The following is a 23,004-nucleotide window of genomic DNA, read 5'->3' on the forward strand; positions in this document are numbered from 1 at the left end:
CATTCTCTCAGCAAACAATTTGGTTGCCTTTTATATGCCAGAATCTCTTACCAAGTGCTGAAGAAGGGAACTATGTTTGTTACAATACTTTAGGTGGTCTGCGTAGAAATTGATTATTCAAAGTTATGTTGAACTCAGAAAGCATAGAATATTCCACAACTCACATAGATTGTAAATATAGAGAATCCTTTCTCAGCAATTTATTATAAACCATTGGTTCCCAGAAAAGATTTGTGATTTTGGTATCAAAAAGATCTTAAATTATATAAAATTGAGAAAACTTAATTAAAGGGGACAGAGAAATAGATATCACCAGGCATTTGTCATACTTTCTCCTATGCGTTAACTTGATTGTGGAAGAAGTGGTGTTGAAGCTGAAGAACTGCTTATAAGACCAGGAATAGAAGTACAGAATAGTATTTAAGAGAAAAATGAAGAGGAACATTAGTAAAAGAAGTATTAATATTTTATTTCTCTCATTTCCCAGGGAGTTCCGTATTCTGGATAAATAATTTTCCCATAAAACCAAACCCCCCTAACTTTAAAAAATATTTTGATGTAAACCTTTCTTTAAAAACTATTGCACATTTTTTTTTTGCCTAGTATTTAGGAAACCTGAGAGAAATGACTCTTTCTAAAACTCATGGTTATTATGCTGAACATTAGTTATTGTACCATGCTTACAAGATAGTGAATTTCATGTTCTGGCACTATCAGAAGCTTGTCATTTTAAATTATTGTTTATTTTTTTATTTTAGAGAAAGAGAATCTTTTTTTTTTTTTTTTTAATGTTAACTTATTTTTGAGAGAGAGAGCAGGGAAGGGGCGGGGCGGGGGGCAGAGGATCCAAAGCTGGTTCTGTGCTGAGAGCAGTGATGCCAATTCGGGGCTCAAACTCATGGACCATGAGATCATGATCTGAGCTGAAGTTGGATGTTTAACTGAGCCACCCAGGTGCCGCCCCGAAAGAGAGAATCTTAAGCAGACTCCATACTCAGTATGAATCCTGACACAGGGCTTGATCCCATGACATGGCCTGAAAAGCTTTTCATTTTAAAATGAAATTTGTAATATATAAAATCTAGTATGGAGAGATAGTAAAAATCTGAAGAATCAAAGTGACAGTGTGAGGGTGGGATATCAGAGATAACCAGGATGGTCAAGATGTTGTGGTGGTTATTGCTGTGTTATTTTGTCGTATGTCTTTGAAATTGCACTATTCTTTTATTTCTAATAGATTTGAAGAATAAAGAGATTTTTTAATTAATTAATTTATTATTTTTAATGTTCTGTTTTATTTTTGAGAGAGAGTGTGAGCAAGGTAGGGACAGAGAGAGACACACACAGAGTCGAAAGTAGGCTCCAGGCTCCGAGCTGTCAGCACAGAGCCTGATGTGGGGCTCAAACTCATGAGACATGAGATCATGACCTGAGCCAAAGTCGGACGCCTAACCAACTGAACCACCCAGGCATCCCAGAATAAAGAGAATTTTAGAAGATCTCATTCTCCACCCCCATTTGCAGTGAACTGACTCACAACAGATGAGAAACTTAAACTATCACCTCTACATTGTCTTTTGGTTTTTGTTGGTGTAGAAGATGGTTTACATTGATTTAAGAATGTATGATGGGGCACCTGGGTAGCTCAGGGCTCAAGTCATGATCTCAAGATTTGTTTTGTGGTTTCAAGCCCTGCATCAGGCTCTGTGCAGACAGCATGGAGCCTGCTTGGGATTTGCTGTCCTTCCCCTGCTCTCTCACTTGCTCTCTCTTTCAAAAATAAACATTTAAAAAAAAAGAATGTATGATAAAATTTACAATCATTAGCTTAAAATATGCCTTAATACTTTTAATAGTACGTAGCAGATAGAGAATGGAGAAAATCATGTCTGTCTTTTCGGACAGTAAAACTTTTTTTCACTGAGGGGTGTCTATATCTACTAATGGACCATGAGATTAAGAAAGTGGATTAATTGAGAAGTTCCATTCAGTTTTGAAATTTTTTACTGAGAAATTCTCTCTTAAATTTATAAACAGCTAAGAAAATCAAATATGTTGAGTATTGTTTGGACTCTTACTAATTTCTCTATTCATGATAAAGCCCAATTGTTTGGTCTGTATAATATGCCATATTTCTCCAAAAGCGGGAGTGACAGGAAGCACGATAAAGCATGTGGCGATATTATAGGAGGCATTTTAGGACTTACACCTTGAAATCTAAAATCTTTGGTTGTAATCGTGTTCATATGTTGAGGGGGAAAAGAAAAGCAAAAATATTTTATGGTACTGGGTTAGTAGCAAATGGGACTGCTAATCTCTAAGGCAGACACATTTAACTGGTAGATCACCTTCTACAAAAAGATCTTGAAAGATTGTGAACAAGAACAGAAGCCACATTTATACCAAGGAAGAAAATTTTTCGTATATTAATGTGCCATTTCTTTTCACTAAGGGACTTTTGTTCTTGGCATACCCACCTCTCTGGCGCTGTTCAGTAACTTTGAAAAATTGAAAGGCGTCACTTTTGGCAGAAATTTTTAAAAAGAATAAAGTGGTGAGCTGTGAGGATGTTTAGTATGGGTAGCAGGTAGCCACGTCATTAGACATTTATAGTCTCACTATGTTCCAGACACCATTTTGGATACTGGGGCTATAGTGATGAGTAAAACAACAAAATTACATGGTTTTATTTAAAACAGATTACAAATTGGAAGAGCCACTGGAGTTCTGAGGCAAGATGAATTTTACTCAGTATCTTTTATACAAATATGTTTGTTATTCTGGCCTAAAAAAAGAAAAAAATTAAATATAAAATGTCCAAGAATTTTTCTTTGAATTTAAAAATATGCTAGATTTTTCAGTCTTCTTATTCACAAGTCAGTGTTAGCTGTTTCATCCATAAAATCCACCTTAATAAAAGGCAGCACTACCTCCAATGCCAGAAAACAATGACCTGGGACTCCTTAACTCTTCATAAAAGGGCTTTGTACAGTCAGGGATGACATCCGTTTCACATTAAGTAACTTGGGCCAGATTGGTTCCTTACAGAGCCTTTCCTTGCAGTTGCTATGCCACAGAAAGCTATTGAGCTGCCATGGGTTTTAGCACTTGGATCTTTGTATTTGTTATCAACATATGTGGAAAAATACCTGGTGCTATCTTGTTTTTGGTTATGTTTTATATAAAGTGCTTAACATCTTTTTGTTATTTATTTTATGTTCGAGATATTTTGAATCTTGTTTTAAAAGATTTTGTGTGGGGTTTTTTTTGTTTTTGTTTTGTTTTGTTTTGTTTTGCCCAGTGTTAACTTGCATATTATTTTGTGACTTGGAGGGGTCAAAAAATTTTAAACTGGCCAGAGATGAAGCTTTCTCTTCTCACTGACTCTCATCAGGAAGCTGTGACACCCACTTCCATTTTTGTGCCAAATGTTTCTCTTTATGACTCTGGTGCATAAGACTTTGAAGCTTTGTTGACCACATTGGCAGTTTGCCCAGAACCCAAATATCCTGTGTAATTTGCATGATAATTACCATTGATTTACATACAGTACAGGCTGAGTTGTCTTCCTGAATTTAAAGTAAAAAAATGTTTTAAAAAATTAAAGCCTTTCCCCTCTTACCTCTCCTGTTTTCTAGGTTTGAGAAAGGGTCATAGCTGTGTTTACAGGCCCTAATCAGTTTCCGCAGGCCTTTGTATTCCTAAGATGTTACATAGATTGTTGTACCCTATGTGGGACACAGTTTCATAGTTCCCACTCTATATGCCCCCACCTCCAGTATTGTTTCCCTCTTACTTGCTGTGCTTCTCCTCATCTGATCTCCTACTAGTTTTCTTTGTTATCTTCACATCATATTCTGCTATCTCATTTCTTCTCTCCTCAATAATGAAAAAAAAAAAAAGGTTATTTATTTTTACTCTGCTGTGTGTCCGATGAGTCAGTTTAATGTTGCATGTGGAACAAATGATTGATAAATTGGAATACATGAAACCCAAAGGTGAGCTGCTATCTGGCCCTGCCCAAACCAGGCCCATAATAGTCTCAACCTCATGAAGCCCAGGAAGATAAGGTTGATTTCTTTGTCACCCATCTTCCTTCTCCATAGCCATTCTGATTTATTTATCCAACAAATGTTTTTAGGAATGTGCTCAACAGTAGCTTAGTAGTCTTAGAATAAATAACCTTAGACATCCTAGACTGAACCAGACTCGAAATTCTATGCTGGATGACTTGAAAACTTAGATTGCTCTTTTTCTCTTCTTTAAAAAAGGGGGGGAGGGGGAATGCAACAGGTAGCATTTATATAGTTCAGAAAAGCGTTTAAGTATAAACAGTGTAGAGTCCCCCTCCCACTTTATCTCCTCTCTGCCAAGTTCCCGCCATCACAACCAAGGCTACTATACATGTTTTATGTGTACCCTTCTTAAATATTATGCATATACAAATATATATCCTTGTATGTACTTTTTTATATACAAAAATATGCAGAATTGTGTACAAAATTCTAAACCTTGAATATTTTACTTAACAAATCCTGGAGCTTTTTCCTTATAAATATATAGAGAGTTTTCTCATTTTATGTTACAACCACATAACATTAAATTGTATTCATTTTCCATGATTTATTTAACCAGTCCTATGCTGATTGATATTTATGCCATATGTATCTAAAACATAAAACTTTTTCCTATGTTTGTGACAGTTTGAAATTGAAAATAAAGTTATACTCACCCTAGCAGAGAGCACTTAGGGACTCTGTTAGACATCAGCTTTGGAGAAGGGACAGAGTGCTGAGATCTTATTTAACCAAGTTCCAAGGTTTTACTAATAATTTTTACCATTCTGAGTCACATTGTACCTTCCTACAATTAGTGATAACATTATTCTAATAACCTTTTCAAGTTTGGGGGAAAAATGTCATGATTTCTGGTGACCATTGTTTGCATTAAAAGGCATTACCTTGGGGCGCCTGGGTGGCTCAGTTGGTTAAGCATCGGACTCCGACTCAGGTCTTGATCTCACAGTTCGTGGGTTTGAGCCCTGCATCAGGTTCTGTGCTGACAGCTCAGAGCCTAGAGCCTGGAGCCTGCTTTGGATTCTGTGTCTCTTTCTCTCTCTGCTCCTCCCCCATTCATGCTCTGTCTCTCAAAAATAATTAAACACTTAAAAAACAAATAAAAAAATTAAAAGCGTTACCTTTGTGAGTATTATGTTTTTAAGACTTCTTTTGTTTTTATCTTTTTTTGTTTTTAACTAGATCCTTACAATAAATGAGGATGGATCACTTGGTTTGAAAACCCCTAAATCTCACGTTTGTGAGCACTGCAATGCTGCCTTTAGAACGAACTATCACTTACAGAGACATGTGTTCATTCATACAGGTATTTCTTGAATTAAAATGGGCCTATGGCCATTAAGAGATTATTATCTTTACTATTTTCATCTTTGTGTAAATGTCATTCATTTCTAAGACTGTAACTAACCAGGTATTTATTTCAAATCAGAGATTTCATAGGCCAGAATATCAGAAGGAAACCAGGAAAACTTTAAATGAGAAAACAGTGGGCATGAATTTGCATAATTAATTAATTATAATTATAATATAATTATATATAATATAATTAAACACTTATCTGGCTTAATGTGTTCTTTTCAGTTAGAGAAACTGTTAAAGAATGTATTATTAAAAGACTATCAACATTTATTTTTCTCTGCAAGACATCCAGATGGAGTTTGAAATATGAATTTGGGAATCAGATATTAAAAAATGATAATTAAGAACATGACATTATAGAGAGCAGAACTAAAGACTAATCACAGATCCTTGGGGAAACACACTGGACACGTAGGTTAAATTAAAGGATATGGGGTGGGAAGATAGAGTAGTAAGGTACGTTTGATGAACTAGGAAATTACAGTATCCCAGAAGCTAAAAGAAGAGACAGTTCCAAGGAGGGTATAATCAGCAATGGCACAACCTTCATAGAGGATAGAGAGGAATAGAGAACTGAAGAAGAGCTGTTAGAATAAATAGCAAAGAGAGCACGAGTAGCTTTTAAGAAAGCAGAGTATAAGGGTTAAAGCACAAGTGGGTGGTGGAGGATTTGAAACATGGGGTAAACTATTCTGTTAAGAAGAAATGGTGAAAAGGAATGAGAGAAAGTAATAAGGTTGGAGTGTTTCAGGATTTCTGGAAAGTTTGTTTGCAAAGGACAGACCTGAAGAATACTTACTAGGAAAGGTTCCAGCAGAGAAGGAATGATTGAAGAGACAAGATTAAAAAAAAAAAAAGGAAAAAGATGTTTGAAAGTTCCCAAAGTCCTGGAGAAAATAATTCAAAGGGCATAAAGTGATAGTTAGCCACAGAGAACAAGGTGGGTGGATCTTCTTTTGGATAAAAAGGAAGAAGAGATGTTTAAGATACCGTAGATAACCTGTAGAGTTCTTTCTAGTCTTCTGATTTTTCGATTGTTTTCTCCTTCCCTCTCTTTCTTCTTTTCCTTTTCCTTTCCTTCTCTCTCTCCCTTTCCTTTCCTTTTCCTTTTTTTCAGATATAGAGCAGATTTGATCTCATCTTTCTATGATTGTGAGAATGTGTATTTTCTAATTGTGGGGGGAAAATTGAGGAAATAAAATTCTGTTAAATTAATGAATAGTATAAAAATATTTTATGGATAATTCGGAATTTTCAAGAATTTGGGCTTTCAAGATTTATCTTTCCTCAGAAATAGTAACTATGAACTGTGTTTTATCCAGTAACTAATTTGTGGATGTGAAATTATTTTAAGGTGAAAAACCATTTCAATGTAGTCAATGTGACATGCGTTTCATACAGAAGTACCTGCTACAGAGACATGAGAAGATTCATACTGGTGAGTGTTGCCACCCTTCTTAGGGTCATTAAGTTTATCATTCCAAATATGGGGAAAAATTTTTAACAGATAGCAACTGCTTGCCACTTTTCATCAGTTTTGTTTCTTAAGAGTGTATATCATAGTTTAGATTTTTCCTTTCAATAAATCAATCTTAACTGTTAAGACTTGGCTTTAATGTCCAAGCCCAATAAATTACTTTGAAATAGAATTTCATAATAAAATATATTTAAAAGGATGTAAGAAGATTTTTGTGAAATAGCTTTTTCCTAAGATGTTTCAAAAGTTTAGGGTTAGGTAATTATCGTTCATATTAATTAGTGGCAAGAAGCAAAATGCCTGAGCCCTAAGATACCACACTTTTTTTCCCTTACTAGTTCATGTATATAGCTTACTGTGTCAAGAGAGTTGTAATCCTAATAAATTGGAGACTTCCAGTTTTTTGGGCTAAGTTGTTAATGATTTAGAAACAAATATTTCAGATCACTTATAAAGGAACCCATACCTTAAAAAGTTAAGTCTTATTTTAGAGCAGGTGTTTATTTGCTTTTATTTTATTTTATTTTATTTTATTTTATTTTATTTTATTTTATTTTATTTTATTTTATTTTTTGACAAATGTAAAACCAAGTTTTATATATAACCTTAACTTAGTAGACTGTTAGCTTTTGACTTTGATGTCTATAAGCATGGTGAAAAGTGTTTCTTTAGAATTTATTTCTAGTGTTTTGCCTTTTTGTGATGGAACAAAAGCAGGGTTGGTGAATTGGTATCACTTTGATTCTTACATTTAAACAGATTTGGGAATGATGGTGATATATGAATATTGAAAATACTAATGTTCTTCATATTTTTCTATATTAAGTAATTAAGCAAGTATCTGCCCAGTGTTATTATTTCGATGTTTTCTCAAGGTACCTATGAAAGGGCATCCTGGACAGTTTGTCATATAAAAGAAGCAACTTCTTCTGCCTAATAACTGCCCTTTCTTTTTGCCCCTAACAAAGAAGCATGATTGTGGCCGGTCTCCTTAAATAAAACTTCCAACTGTGCAGCACATGTATATACTTTAAAGTTCTACTTTTCAGAGATCATTATGTACAACATCCATTTCAGTTTCTTAAGTAAACATGTATTCATCACTTCCAGATGGAAGGGAGTGTAATAGGCACTTTGGGAGAAAGAACAACTTTATTGATTTTATGCAACTTGTAGCCAAATTTATATTTCTGTACAGTAATAAAACCTGATCAGGTAATGACAAACTGCTTAAATAATTTTGTATGTTCTTAATACCTATTAGGTTTTGATGATTTATTTACTCATTCATTCAACAAAAATTTACTGAGCCTTCAGTATTTTTCAGTATCAGAAATACACAGGCAATATAAGGTAGTTTCCATGAAATTTATATTCTAATGGGAGAGACATACATATAAACAAGCACAGTGTGAGAAGTGTTGTAGAGTTTTATACAACATGCTGTTGTGCCCTTGAGCAAGAGTCAGATGTGTTAGCTATTAAGGGTATATAGGGAAGGGAACACAGAAAAACTGCAGGAGGCTCAGTTGAGAGAGAGGGGGTGGGGGGAGAGAGGGGAGTGTGTGTGTGTGTGTGTGTGTGTGTGTGTGTGTGTGTGTGTGTATCTGACAAAAAGATTTTTGAAACAGTACTTTCTGTTACTGCACTCTGCTATTTTCTGTTCTGTTCTAGTAAATTTTTCTTTAATGTGCTGGTCACAACTCTGTAATCTCACTGGAAAAACAACTGTGCTAGGCCAGGAAGGGTATCTTGGATTTAAACAGGTTATAATGGGTAGTTAATATTTATTGATAATTTACTAAGATCAGATATTGTGCTAATAAATATTTTGTTAAGTAGCTCATTTAGTTCTCACATTAATCTTGAAAAAGGAGCTATTACTGTCCACATTTTTTGTTGAGGAAGTAAGATGAAGCACACAGAAGAAGTTAAGAAATTTTTCTAAATTTATATAATCTGGCAAATATATGATGGAGCTAAGATTCCAACTTAACTCTGTGACTCCAGATATACATGTGAAATCACTTAACTGCAGAATGGGACTAGAAGCAGAACAATATCTTTGGACTGTTTTGAGTTTTTCTTGCTATGCCACTAAGCCACTTACAGCTTAGCCTTCCTAAGTTATTTAGTAAATATCTTCCTAAGATATTTAGTAATATCTAAAAAGGACGGAAGCAAAGGCTGGGGTTCTCATGTTATAGAGGATACAGTTAGAAAAAGATAAGAAATTGAGAGGAACAACCAGAGCAAACCAGTAACTATGGTTCCTTAACAGAGAAAAGTTTCTTTTGAAGAGAGACTCAGTTTGCTTCACTGTTCACCCCACCTCAACCCCCCAGATGGAACTGACAAAAAGGGAATTGCTTTTCCTTCTTCATTTTCTTGGTTCTTTTTATGGACTCTTTCTGAAGACAGTAAGGTATTTTTGTCTTGTAATCGAGATACCTGTAAGCTATACCTATCTGGGAATATATATTTAGAACCACAAATATGTTCTCCAACGTGTATTATTCTGTCCTTACTGTTCTTCTTTCATGTTTTAAATGGCTTTTAGTTTTGGAGAGGGGGGCAGTGCCCTAAAGTTTGCCCATGTCAAGGCTTTCTCTCTCTAGGTTCTTAATTTAGAAGAATGCATCGAAGTAGTTATGGCAGTAAAGAAATTTTGTGTATTTTTATCCATTTTTAAATTGTCTAGAAGGTAATGAGTCATTTATCAACTGATCCTCAAAGGTCATGTCATGAGAAGAACTGCTAGTTCCTACAGGCTCAGTTTTCCTTATGGTCTCCCTCATTCCTCTAGGCCTCATTCTACTGACTCCTCTAGCTTTCCCAGCCTCCAAGCCTGTACTCTGCTCTGTTTGCAACACGATTGAAAATCATTACCTGCTTGACTGCTTTTGTCACCAATCAAGAAATCTGTAGCTTTTAAAAACCAAAAGCTTGATTTGCTTTTCAAATAGAAAATTGTAAAACTCAGCTTGGACACGTTATCACTTAATAATGTTTCCAGAATGTGGCTTAACCTATGAAATACCATTTTTAGGGGGAGTACTGTTTCATCTAGAGGCTGATCCATGAAATTCTGGTTAAAGCTGTAGCCTAAAGCATTGAAAAGGGCAAATATTCTTGGGACTGCTATTTTTGGCATTTATGGGAGATTTCTATCTTCTTTGTGAATGTGTTCTAGGCCCTTTGCTTACGGTATGTTTGGGAATATGGGAGAGAAGGTGTGGACTTGAAGCCAAGATTGAACATAAACATCTTAATTGATCATTTTGTTTAGGGTCACGTACATACCAAAGTTAAGCATTCATTGTCACTGGCAGATTTACGATGTCATCATGTACTTTTATTTTATCTACGGTGTCTTTTCCTTTGCATTTTCAAATGCATATATAGACTAAATTTTCAAATAACATATATCCAGTTATGTTCTTCTCTAGGCACCTTGTCACACTTTTACTCTAAGGAAGTGGCAGTCTTACTGCCATGGAGAAGGGGGTATGGGTTTGAGGTGTAAAGAACTTAATATAATTTTCAATATTTTATTTTATTTTATTTGTTTTGGGAGGGAGAGGGGGAGAGAGAGAATGAATATGAATCCCAAGCAGGCTCCATGCTGTAGTGCAGAGCCTGATGCAGAGCTGGATCTCACGAACCTTGAGATATCATGACTGAGCTGAAATCAAGTCGGATGCTTAACTGACTGAACCACCCAGCTGCCCCTCAATATTTTATTTTAATTTTGTATTAGTTCTCTAAATTCCAATAAATAGTAAACCACAGAATACCTATCTTGATATTCTGCCTGTTTTAGCAAATCATGGTTATTTTTATAGTATGGCAGTTTTCATAATTTATTTTTATCTCATTAGTAAGATGTCAGGAGCCATTTTTGTATGTGGGGAAGTTTTTATAGAATGTTCTTCCTCCCTAAAATAAAAAGGATTTTGAAAATAAACCAAATCGCGGGGCGCCTGGGTGGCGCAGTCGGTTAAGCGTCTGACTTCAGCCAGGTCACGATCTCGCGGTCCGTGAGTTCGAGCCCCGCGTCAGGCTCTGGGCTGATGGCTCGGAGGCTGGAGCCTGTTTCCGATTCTGTGTCTCCCTCTCTCTCTGCCCCTCCCCCGTTCATGCTCTGTCTCTCTCTGTCCCAAAAATAAATAAAAAACGTTGAAAAAAAAATTAAAAAAAAAAAAAAAGAAAACCAAATCATTCAGAGTTAAGCATTTTCATTAGTTTCTTTTCCTTTCTTTTTTTTTTTTTTAAGGCTTTGGGGGGGCGCCTGGGTGGCTCGGTTGGTCAAGTGTCCGACTTTGGCTCAGATCGTGGTCATGAGTTTGTGAGTTCGAGCCCCACTTTGGGCTCTGTGTTGACAGCTCTCCGCCTGGAGCCGGCTTCAGATTCTGTCTCCCTCTCTCTCTGCCCCTCCCCCGCTCACACTGTGTCCGTCTCTCTCTTAAAAATAAACATTAAGAAAAAGCTTTTTTAAAGCTTTAGTTCTTCATACATACAATTGTATAGATGAAACATAAGAACCTGGAAAACCTGTCACCTAAGTTAGCACTCTTTACACCTGAAACATGTTGAGCTGCTTTTCCTTTTGACTCTGACTTTTATTCGCAACCGTGTTAAAAGGCTGAACGATAGCATTTTCTTTTTTTAAAAACCAGTTGGGCTAGTGGGGTGGAGTAAGAATGTTGATTCACCCTTGACTAAATTAACTCAACACTTTGTACTTCCTTCATTATAGTTCAGTTATTAATAAAACATACAATTTTTTTCTCTTATTTGAATCCCCAATCTGTAGTTTATTAGCTATAATAGAGAGAGGTCTCATTAAAGGAAAATGTTACAGACCTAGTTAGAGTTTAACTCTTGTTTGTGGAGATGAAGGAACTGAATACTGTTTTTGCTACTGAGGATGTTGCCTGCATTACTTGCTGCTGGCACTATGATTGCTGAAGCTAGATACTAGCACTGGCATGGGCAGAGCCTGCCAAGAAAGATTAAGCAGGGAACTAACTACAGATTGCTGTGACTGACATTTCTCCGGTTTAACAAAGCCAGAAACCAGGTTTTTTCCCTCTGTAAAGCTGTTGATAGTTCACACTAAAAGATTTGATTACACATAAAATACATATAAAGCTTTAACACTATAAAACCAAGTATCTCAGTAAAGATGTAAAAGAAATCATACACCCACATATACACATGTGTATACACACACATACGTACATAAATAAAACTATGTTATACTTTTAAAGTTTTTTTATTTGTTCAGAGAAGTCATTCTGAAAATTAACTCCGTTTTAACATTATGCATTAGTACCAAAATACGGAGAACCAGAGGCTGTATAATGAAAGTTGCCTAGTTTTCAATTGTGTATAGTTTGTGTATGTGAGTCCCTTCCCCTCAAATCCATGTGAAATGTTCTTTGTTAGTTCATAGTGTCTGTAGTTAAAAAAAAAAAAAAAAAAGTTTATCGTTTGTTTTGACAGTCTCTAGTTTAACAAATTGGGAATCTCGAAGTAGTCTCATTCTTTTATTTGTATCATTATTGAATGAGTGAACATGTGAGTGGGATGACTCACAATTTGACAAGTCCTGTACAAGCAAGTACAGACAACATGTGCTTGAAGTGTTTAGGCCAGTGAGGATTCAGATTGGTGGCTTCGTGGAAGATGTTAGAGTTTTCCATGTGTTACATGGCAGTTAGGTGTCATCACGGGAACTATAGGTAGTAGAGCAGAAGCATGATGAAGCCAGGACCAGGAGAAAAATCTGGTGTATTGAAGTTGGGAATGTTCGGGCAAAGATAGGTAAGCAGATAATAAGTTCAGAAACACAGAGAGAGTGACAGACATTTTGAAAGACATCAGGACAATTGGAGATGCCACATAACAGGACAAGCAGTGTGTCCTGCTAGGTATGCTAAATGTGCTAGGTTAAAAGAACCGAAAAGAGGCAGGTACTTTAAGATAGTTAAAAAGCTAGAAATTCCTAAGAATTCAGATCATGACCCTAATAATAATGTCAAATAAATTTATTGAGTACCTGTTCTCTGCCAAGAACTGAATTAAACAGTACATAAGTTATCTCACTTTATCCTCACAGCAGTCCTTCAAAGAGAGGGTACTATTCTTCCCTTTTTTTTTTTTTTTTTTTTTTACAGGTAAGGAAACTGAGGGTCAAAATGATTAAATAGTAACTTGCCTCAGTGTGCACAGTTGGTTAACAACACAGTCCAGGTCTTCAGAATTCATTCTCTTAACCAGTATGCTATTCAAAGGGTAGATCAAGCACCAAGAAAATTTTGTGTTGACAAAAACTTTTGATTTTAAACATGGAGGTTTTTATTTTGTTCGGGTAAGAGCAGAGCCACTCAACAGACCTGGCCCTACAGCTTGCAGGTAACTGGGTGTGCCTGCCTGAAATGAAGTCTGTGGATGTAGGAGTAAGAGCAGGTCCCACCTGATATGGAGTAAACAAAAGCAAGATGGACAGTGTATAAGTGGCCATTCTGAATAGAGCAGAAAAGGGGATGGTGTAGAGTGGGGGTGAAGAGCTAAGACTAGAAAGCTTGATTTTAGAACTGTATTGTCAAATCTTGATGCCAGGCTAAGGAGTGACAAATTTATTATCCTGTAAGCATTATAAAATATCAGGGCATTTAAATTCCATGTTGGAAGTATATTATTGGTCTGTGAAGAAAAGTGGAAATTTAGTGAATGTGTTACTTTTTTTGTTAACTGTTTAGAACTAAACGAATAATTTATTCAGATAATTGCAAATGTATTAATCAAGTTTATTTTCAGGTATTAAAGGTTTTTAAACAAATGAAACAACATTGTTAAGCTTTAAGGAATGTAATATTACTTCAGTTTTGTGACCAAGTTGTGAGAAGTAGGCAAAATTTGGAAACCAATGGAGTATTGCAGTGAAACAGAGTTATGTATTTTGGACTTTAGATCCTCTTCATTGTTGTTTTTAATATTTAAATTTATGTACTTTGAGAGAGAGAGAGAGCAAGTGGGGAAGGGGCAGAGAGAGAGTAGAGAGAGAACCCCAAGCAGTCTCCATGCTGTCTATGCAGAACCTGGCGCAGGACTCAATCTCATGAACCCTGAGATCATGGCCTGAGCTAAAACCAAGAGTCAGATGCTTAATCAACTGAGTCACTGAGGTGCCCAAGATTCTCTTCATTTTTGGACAGTATAGGATGCACGAATTCTCAGGAAAAGAGCTAAAAAAGGACTCCCCACATTTAATTTAACACATAGAACTTCTAAATTTTTTGAAAGTTACTTCTGGGCAGCAGTTTCTCAGTTTTGATTGTTTTAAAATCATTTTTAGTTACTTTAGAAAATGTGGTTAGTCTAGAACAAGATAAGTTACTTTAATATGGGTCTTTCCCTGACTCCCCCCTACTCCTTATTATTTCATACTCCACAGAAGATGAAGCATTAAGACAGTTGAATCTAAATCTGATGGTTTCTTGTACACATTCTTTTGGAAGAATACACAGTTATTTCCTTGAATTCAAATACCTGAAGACCTTCAGTATTTGAAGCTTTTTGACAACTACTACTTATTATTCCAGAATTCATTTGAGTGGATTACCAACATTCATGCTTTTCACGTCTAGAATTCGTTACATTTTCAGATGTTTGGATTGGCTGATAAAAAAAAAAAATTATTGGTTGAAAAAGTTTTTCATTTGACAACTCTTAATGACAATTTCGGGATTCATATATTTTATTAGGGTCTTTGATGGAAGAGTGGCTGACAAAATGTACTGTCTGGTTTGGACAAAAGATGAAGAAATAGGATATAGAGTAAGGCGATCTGATTTTACTTATCAAGGTTATTTGTTCTTATTTTCCTGGATACTTTAATTGTTTTTAATGTTTATTTTTTATTAAAAAAATGTTTTTTCAATGTTTATTTATTTTTGAGAGACAGAGACAGAGTGTGAGTAGGGAAGGGGCAGAGAGAGAGGGAGACACAGAATTCAAAGCAGGCTCCAGGCTCTGAGCTGTCAGCACAGAGCCCGGTGCAGGGCTCAAGCCCACGAACTGTGAGATCATGACCTGGGCCGAAGTCGGACACCTAACCGACTGAGCCACCCAGGTGCCTCTAATGTTTATTTATTTTTGAGAGAATGGATATGAGGCAGAGAGAGAGGGAGACACAGAATCGGAAGCAGGCTCCAGGATCTGAGCTGTCAACACAGAGCCTGATGTGGGGCTTCAACTCACGAACCATGGGATCATGACCTGAGCCAAAGCTGGACATTTAACTGACTTGAGCCACCCAGGCACCCCTCCTGGATACTTTTAAGTTCCTTAGACGTTATCTCTGAAGAGTTTCTGATTTTCACAAGTTCTTAAATGTTATTATCATTTTCAACTCTTAATTTGAATGTTATGGAAGTGTCTTAACATTCTTTGAAAGCAGCCACAATAATAGGAACTGCTTCTACATATTTTATAACTTTTTTGCTCTCCTATAGATCTTTTGGAGAGAGTCACATGAACTTCATGATACTGTTAGGAAGCAAACATGTCATAGGACTGACATCCTAATGTAGTAGTAGGTAGTTAATTTATCTCTTCAGCTCCATCTCCTGTGCTGCTTTTATGCTGTTTGCATTATTGGTCATTGATGAAATACTTCCTACTCTTTATTTTCTACAGGACATAGAAAATAAATCAACTAGAAGTTTATTGATTCCCCCTCCCCATATATTTTCATCCATCTGTAAATTCTTTCCAAGGCTTAACTGATTCTTCTTTACTTACATTTCATTATCTAGTTTGATTTTGACTTTCTAAGGGCATATAAAGAATAACTGCTGAGCAAGAACTTTCAGTGTGCATTTTTAATTATTCTAGAAAGTATATTCAGTCAACTCTTATATTCAGTCAACTCTTAATTACCTTGGGAAGCTGACTAGATTATAGATTATTTAAAATTTAAAAAGACAGACACAATTGTGAAAAAATAAATACTGGCACCAAAAGAATAGCATATATTGCTATTGTTTGAAGCTACAATAGTATTCTCATATATAGTCCTGTTCTGCTTATATAATGGAAGAGTGGTCTTCATCCTTAAAATTCAGTCAGGTGTGTTCTTACCTGCTTCATCTACTTTTTAGTTATGTATCATTGGATAGAGGGGAGGGACATGAAGTCTGATCAGCAGTAACTCTAGAGTCTTAAGAAGGTAGCTTTATACCTATAGACAGATCTTCCTGTTAAGACATTTTATTTTTCTAATGCCAGAATTGGGAGGAAATGGAGGATGGACTCATGGGAACCTGGAACTGAAAGGTATTCTTTTAAATTGTTAGGATTCAGTGAAAAATACCAGGATTTCCTTATGCTAAAGCCATGGGCATAAATGATTAGGGACTAGGAGATATTTGAGGGGCTGTTTGTTATTAAGGAGATGAAATGCGAAGCAGGGGTGGAGAAGAGAACTATCGTTACAAGGAGGGGTAGAGGCCACCTACCAAAAACATTGCTTGATGCTGCACTTAACCGTTGAGACTTCTATTATTTAATAGGAGAATTTGCTCAGTGGCTAACTGATGTTGTGTAGGTTTTTTATGATATTAAAAAGAATTAGATTGTAGCCAAGAAATAGACAATGGTAACAGACTGTTCTAGCAGAATAATAGCAGTTTTGGTCATTTTTCCCTTTGTATTTCATGTGATATTTTGTATTTCTAAGCTGTTAACATTTGCATTATTTTAACATTTTGGATGACAGTTCTTGAATGATAAATATGTTCCTGAATATTGTGTATAAACAAAGTTTACATTAAATCATTACAGTGGTGAATTGAAAGTTGAAGCCATTGTTCTTGAACAATCAGGATTTATTTGGTCAGGAGTATTTGAGTTTTAGATTGACTAATCACCTATCAAAGTTTTTTTGTTTTTTTTTTTTTTCCTCTGGGACGCCTAGGTGGCTCAGTCAGTTAAGCGTCCAACTTCAGCTCAGGTCATGATCTCATGGTCCCTGGGTTTGAGCTCCACGTTGGGCACTGTGCTGACAGCTTGGAGCCTGGAGCCTGCTTCAGATTCTGTGTCTCCTTCTCTCTCTGCCCCTCTCTGCCCCTCTCTGCTCTCTCTCTCTCTCTCAAAAATAAATAAATGATAAAAAAATTTTTTTAAGTTTTTTTTTCTACTGAAAGTAACTTCTGAAATGAATCCCAATCTTTCTTTTTCTCTCTCATTGCAACAATTGTTTTTATGAGGTTTCTTAGGAATGCCACTATCATACTCTTGCAAAGTAATGAGGATCTGAATTTATGAACAAGACATTAAGACCAGAAATGGAATGAGATTGATGTAAGAGATATTTTAAAGGAAGAATAAGTATAGATGAAATTTAATAGCAGTGTAAACAGAAGTAACTAATGGAGTGAAGGCAGTATAGGTCAATTGGTTTTCAGCCTTTATTGTGGAACCCTGGGTTTCAAATGAAATCCTACATGGAGCAACATCAATAGTCAATTAAAAAATAAGGGAAATGATTTCAGGTAGTTTCCTTGGCTCTTGATTAGTTGACAGATGTTACCAGTACTCCTCAATTGTTACTTATTCAAGGATACTGTGCCAGGTTTGAAGTGACTGAAGAATTAGCCTCTGTGGAACAACTGTAGGCAAGAATATTTTCAAAATGGAATGATACACTTTAAATGGTTAAATTAAATCTCAATAAAGGTGGTTTTATTTTCTTAAAAAGAATACACAAGAAAACATTATTTCAGTATAACCCAAAGTGGACTCCACTAAGATGTGTTACAACTGATTGTGGGAGAAATATGTGTGGAGCTGAAAAAGTTTAGTTGAACTAATTTACAGAGCTTGAGAAAATGTAAAGCATTTAAAGCTTGTTCATTGTATTACCTGAGCGGTACTTTGTGGAAACATTTGAATTTATTATGTGTCATTGAACCAGTAGTTATCAACTGCGATCTTCATTTGCTCTAATGGATTTAACCCTTATTGCTCCCATGAATTTTCCTCTGAAACAGAAGCGAATATCCTGACTTATTCTAATAGCAGTTTAATATGTTAGAATTGGTAAAGTTTCATTGGGAGGTTGTTGTTCTTTTTTTTTTTTTTTTTTAATGTTTATTTTTGAGAGAGAGAGGGAGAAAGAAAGGGAGAGAGAGAATCCCAAGCAGGCTCTACACTGTCAGCACAGAGCCCATTGTGGGGCTTGAACTTGCAAACTGTGAGATCATGACCTGAGCTAAAATCAAGGGTCAGACACTTGACTGACTGAGCCACCCAGGCACCCCTGGGAGTTTCCAAATATAGATGTAACGTTAGAATTTTTCTGAATGAGAACTACTCCCAACCACTATTATATAGAACAATGGAAAATGGCTCTGAAAATTAGGTTTTGCTGAAGACTTGAAAATGTTTCTTAGTAAGTTAAACCTAATGCTACAAGGGGAAAACAGTGTTGGTAGTGAAACTTCTGTGGTAAAGTCGTTTTGAAAGCTGCTAATGTTGAATCACAAAATGCTGCTTTATACACTTCCCCTATTGTTACCAGTTACAAGAGGCAAAATCTCCATTCCCACATAAATACGGGGTAGATACATTTTCCAGCCTCAAATTATATTTTCATTAGATTTTAGCCCTTGATGCAAGCGCAAAAGAAATTTTTGTATTTCACCAACCATTCAACTGTAACGCCACCTCCTCCTTCAGTTGCAAGTAATTCATCTCCAATGTAATAGCATGCTAAAAGGCAAATATCAAGAAAAGAATCTAACAGAATTCTGTAAATGCCTTCCAAGTGATGAATAATTCTTAATTAAAATTCTATTTTCATGGATTAATGTCAGTATCTTTGTGACTTTTAAAAGAGTTTTAAAGAATACATAAAATCTCATTACAGATCAGCATTAGCAGATAAACATTTGCAATCAACTTTGATGATAAGGAACATTAACTTCCAACCCCAATTCAGTGAAACACAACATCCTCCCATAAAAAATTATCCCAGTCTTCTCATTAGTACATCTGTATGGTCAGAAATTATATTCTATTATTACTTTGCTATTCTGTTATTATCACCCTTATTATTATTATATGTTGAATTTCATCAATAAAATATACATGGAAGTTCTTTTTTCCTTATAGAAGTATGTATACAATATCCTTGATTTTTACCTCTTTGCCCACAAAACTTAATATATTTACTATCTGACTCTTTATAGAGTAAGTTTGCCAACCAGTGTCAAAGTTTATTCTTTGACTGTCCTACTCTGTCAGTTCTTAGACCTCTGCTTTATTGATGATCTTGTCATTCATTCTACCTCACTCTTGGTCTTACCTTAAGCTAGTGGTTACCAAACCTTAATCTCTTCATGATTTCAGTTTCTCATTTTCTAAGCACTATCTCCTATCATTGCTGCTGATGCTTTCTGGTACTTAGGTTTCAACAATCTTTTATCTCTACTAGGACCTACAGTCCAGTCATTATACCTCCTTTTCACTAGCGCTCCTTTTCCTCAGCATCTCTTTCCTTTCCAGTTTAAATTCTGTTGTCTTCGTAATCACTACTTTGCTTAACTCATACTTTTTGTTCTCTTTCATACATAGTACTCACTTGGCTAAATTACAACTTTGGGAAATTTAACTCTTGCCGTTTCTGAAATAAAACAAAGCTGTGCTGAATTAGGGTCACATTAAACATTAAGTGGGGCCCTTAATGCCTTTTGGAAATCGTGTATTCCCTCACAGTCCATTCAGTCTACCACTCATCTGGATGGGGTCCATATTTCAGCCCATGAGCCAGTTCCACCTGTTGCCTGTTAGGGTAATTAAACTTTTATTGGAACATAGCCATATCCATTCCTTTATGGAATGTCAGTGGCTGTTTTCTCCCTCCAGTACCAGAGTTGAGTAACTGTGACAGAGATTGTATGACTCTGAAAACCTAAAATATTCACTGTCTGATCTTTTACAGAAAAAGCTTGCCAACCTTTCTCCCAAATATTTCATACCTTCTCCTTTTCATAAACCTCCAACATTTCCTCCTACCCTCTCACTTTCAGCTGATTGTCGGTTTCCTATTTCACTGAGAAAATCAAAATAATCAAAAGAGAACTTTAGTTCCTAGTACTGTATGTATTCCTCTGTGAGTTGGAAAGCTTTCGATCTTTTGGAGGAAGATGGGCTAATAGTGATTTATTTTATTTTGCAAAATAGCTGGGGATTTTTCTGGTGTTTTGTATACGTATACATTTAGATAGTTTAAATTTTCGTTACCTTTTTCTTCTTAAGGGAAATATATTTTCTTGGCTTTAAACTTCTTTTTTTCATTATTTTAAACTGAGGTTTAATATACATACAATAAGCTTTACTATTTTTAGTGTATACACTGTATACAAATGTATAAAATTTATACATTTGTGTAACCACCACCACAGTCAAGATAGAGAACAGTTGTCACTCCCCCAAATTCCTCTCCAATTCCCATCCTTTGCCTCTTTCAGGATATCCTATAAATTAAACCATGTGGTTTGTATCCTTTGAGTCTAGCTTCTTCCACTTATCATAGTGCCTTTGAGAGTCATCCATGCTGTTAATGCATCGGTTATTTCATTCTTTTTTACTTCCGAGCATTGTTCTATTGTATGGATATACCACAGTTGGTTCACCCATTCTCCAGTTGAGGTATATTTGGGTTGTTTCCAGTTTTGGGTGATTATGAGTGAAGCTTCTATAAACATTTGCTTTTAAAATTTGCATATAGCTTTTTTGTGAACACATTTTCATTTTGCTTAGGAAACTACCTAGAAGTGGAATTGCTGGGTCATATTTTAAGTGTATGTTTAACTTTATAAGAAACCACCAAACTGTTTTCCCAAGTGGCTATACCATTTTGCCTTCTATAGTAGTTTGTAAGCAGTCCATTTGATCTGTATCCTTGACAATACTTGGTATTGTCATACTTCTTTTTTTTTTAGCCATTCTAATAGGCATGTACTTGTCTTTCATTGTTTTAATTTGCATTTTCTTAAGGACCAAACATGTTGATTATCTTTTCATGTGCTTATTTGCCATATGTATGCAAATACAGATATTTGAGGGATGGTTAAAAGTATCAAAGAATGTGTTTGGTAGCAGATATGTGATTTGCAGTTTTTTCTCCTATAGACTTATTTTTTCAAATTGATAGAAAAACATGATTTTCATGAAAGACCTCTTCGTGTTTTCCAAAATAATGTTACATTTAATTTCAGTTTTATGTACAATATTAACTTCCTATTTCTAAATGTAATACAAAATAAAAAGTAAGATAGTAATGAATCTACATTAATTATTTTCTGAAATATGCAGAAACCCAAAACTAAAAATTTGGCAAAAATATTAGGCTTCATTTTTCTCCTTGTTAATATGGATGATAAGTTTTATTATATATTTCAAATAATTTTTTATGTTCAATGGATAATATAAGAATTCTTATATAACATCTGTTATCTAAAAAACGGGTTAAACTGTGAGTCAGTGTTTAGTACCAGAGTGATGAAGCACTAAAAGAATTTAATTTACATCATATGGAAAATAAATTACCTTTGGAAAGTATTTTTAACCTGTAACTTGTTTGTTTTTATTCTAATTATATACAATGTAATTCGTCAGATTTGTGCTTTGCTTGCAGCAATTAAAATGCTGTTACTGCATCATATATTGAATTAATGGCACAATCTCAGTAAGCAAAGATTCTCATTTACAGTGAATAGTCTTAAGAGTCCATAATGAAATTCATAAAGACTTGGTACCATCAAAATAGATTATATAAAATTTTAGAAATTCCATTGTAAAAGTATTGAAGTTGGTACTAAGTACTAAGTTTTAAAGTAGTAAGGCAGTTTGCTTGTCACTGACCATTTTTTTGGAAGTAGAAGATGGGGAGAAAGTAGAAGATATTGGACCCAGTCTCAGGTTGCCCTAATCCATTTGGAGATTTAGGTTATCAGTCCCTGCACTGAGTGCTTAGAAGAAAGGGTGAACTCTCTTTAAAAGACATTAACATCACCCAGAGCCTCTACAAATGTTCATATGTAGTGCTTTGCATTCAGCCAAAAATTACAGTGCATACCAGGTGATAGGACAGAATCACAAAAAAGTAAGAGGAAAAATACAGATAATAAAAAACAGTCTTTACGGTGGCTAAGATGATAGAATTATTTGGGAAAGACTGTAAATCATAGAAAGAAAATCGTAGAAAGGTATAGAAAATAGGTAAAAAGATGGAGAATTTTACCAGAGAATTGCAGTCTGTAAAAAAAAGAAAATGAAAATTCTAGAACTGAAAAATAAAATATTTGATATACAGAGTATATATATATATATAACATAGGCTTAACAGAAGAATAGAGATAATGAAAGAGAAGGTTAGTGAAAAGTGGTTTGATGTCACTAGAAAATATCACAGAGAGAAAAAAATGAAAACATAAAAAGAGACATAAAGGATGTAACCTTTTCCACTGGGATATAGAAAGTGCTAGTTATGATAGAAAAAAAATTGATAAATTGGGTTACATTAACGTTAAGACTAGGTTCATTAAAGACTGTTAAGAAAGTGAAAACTAAACCTGATGATTATGTACAGAATTCCTACTAATTTGTTATGGAGAAGACAAGCTAATAGAAGGGTAGGTAGAACTCTTGAGCAGTCACTTAACACACAAAAAGGATATCCAGATGATTAGCAAACCTGTGAAAGGGTATTCAATTTCATTAGCCATGAGGAAAATTGCTTAAGATTGCAATCCAATACCACTTGAACACACCCCAGAATGGCTAAAATGGAAAATACACACCCTACAAAGTACTTAGAAGGATGTGGATCACTCAGAACTCTTATATACTGCTGTCAGGTATGTGAATTGGGACATCCACTTTAGTAAACTTTATCTGCCAAGGCTCTACATGTTGTGTTTATATGGTACACGTATATCCACCAAAAGGCATGTATAAGAATGTTAAAGCAACATTGTTATTAATAGCCCAAAACTGAGAACATACCAGATTTCCATA

The 23,004-nt window shown here is 35.2% G+C and overlaps 1 protein-coding gene across 3 annotated transcripts in view; it reads left to right on the forward strand.

The window, feature by feature from the left end:
- The window catches only part of ZNF148 (zinc finger protein 148), a 122,506-nt gene that overhangs the window by 84,940 nt on the left and 14,562 nt on the right, over nucleotides 1–23,004 (forward strand). For all 3 annotated transcript variants that reach the window (XM_047099680.1, XM_047099681.1, XM_047099682.1), the window contains 2 exons: nucleotides 5,259–5,382; nucleotides 6,790–6,873. In XM_047099680.1, the coding sequence (XP_046955636.1) occupies nucleotides 5,259–5,382; nucleotides 6,790–6,873 (208 nt within the window). The remainder of the gene's footprint in view (nucleotides 1–5,258; nucleotides 5,383–6,789; nucleotides 6,874–23,004) is intronic.

Source organism: Lynx rufus, unplaced genomic scaffold (assembly GCF_022079265.1).
Source record: "Lynx rufus isolate CCGP_SWC_20201006 ecotype Redwood Valley unplaced genomic scaffold, mLynRuf1.p SCAF_5, whole genome shotgun sequence".
Classification (NCBI taxonomy): Eukaryota; Metazoa; Chordata; class Mammalia; order Carnivora; family Felidae; genus Lynx; species Lynx rufus.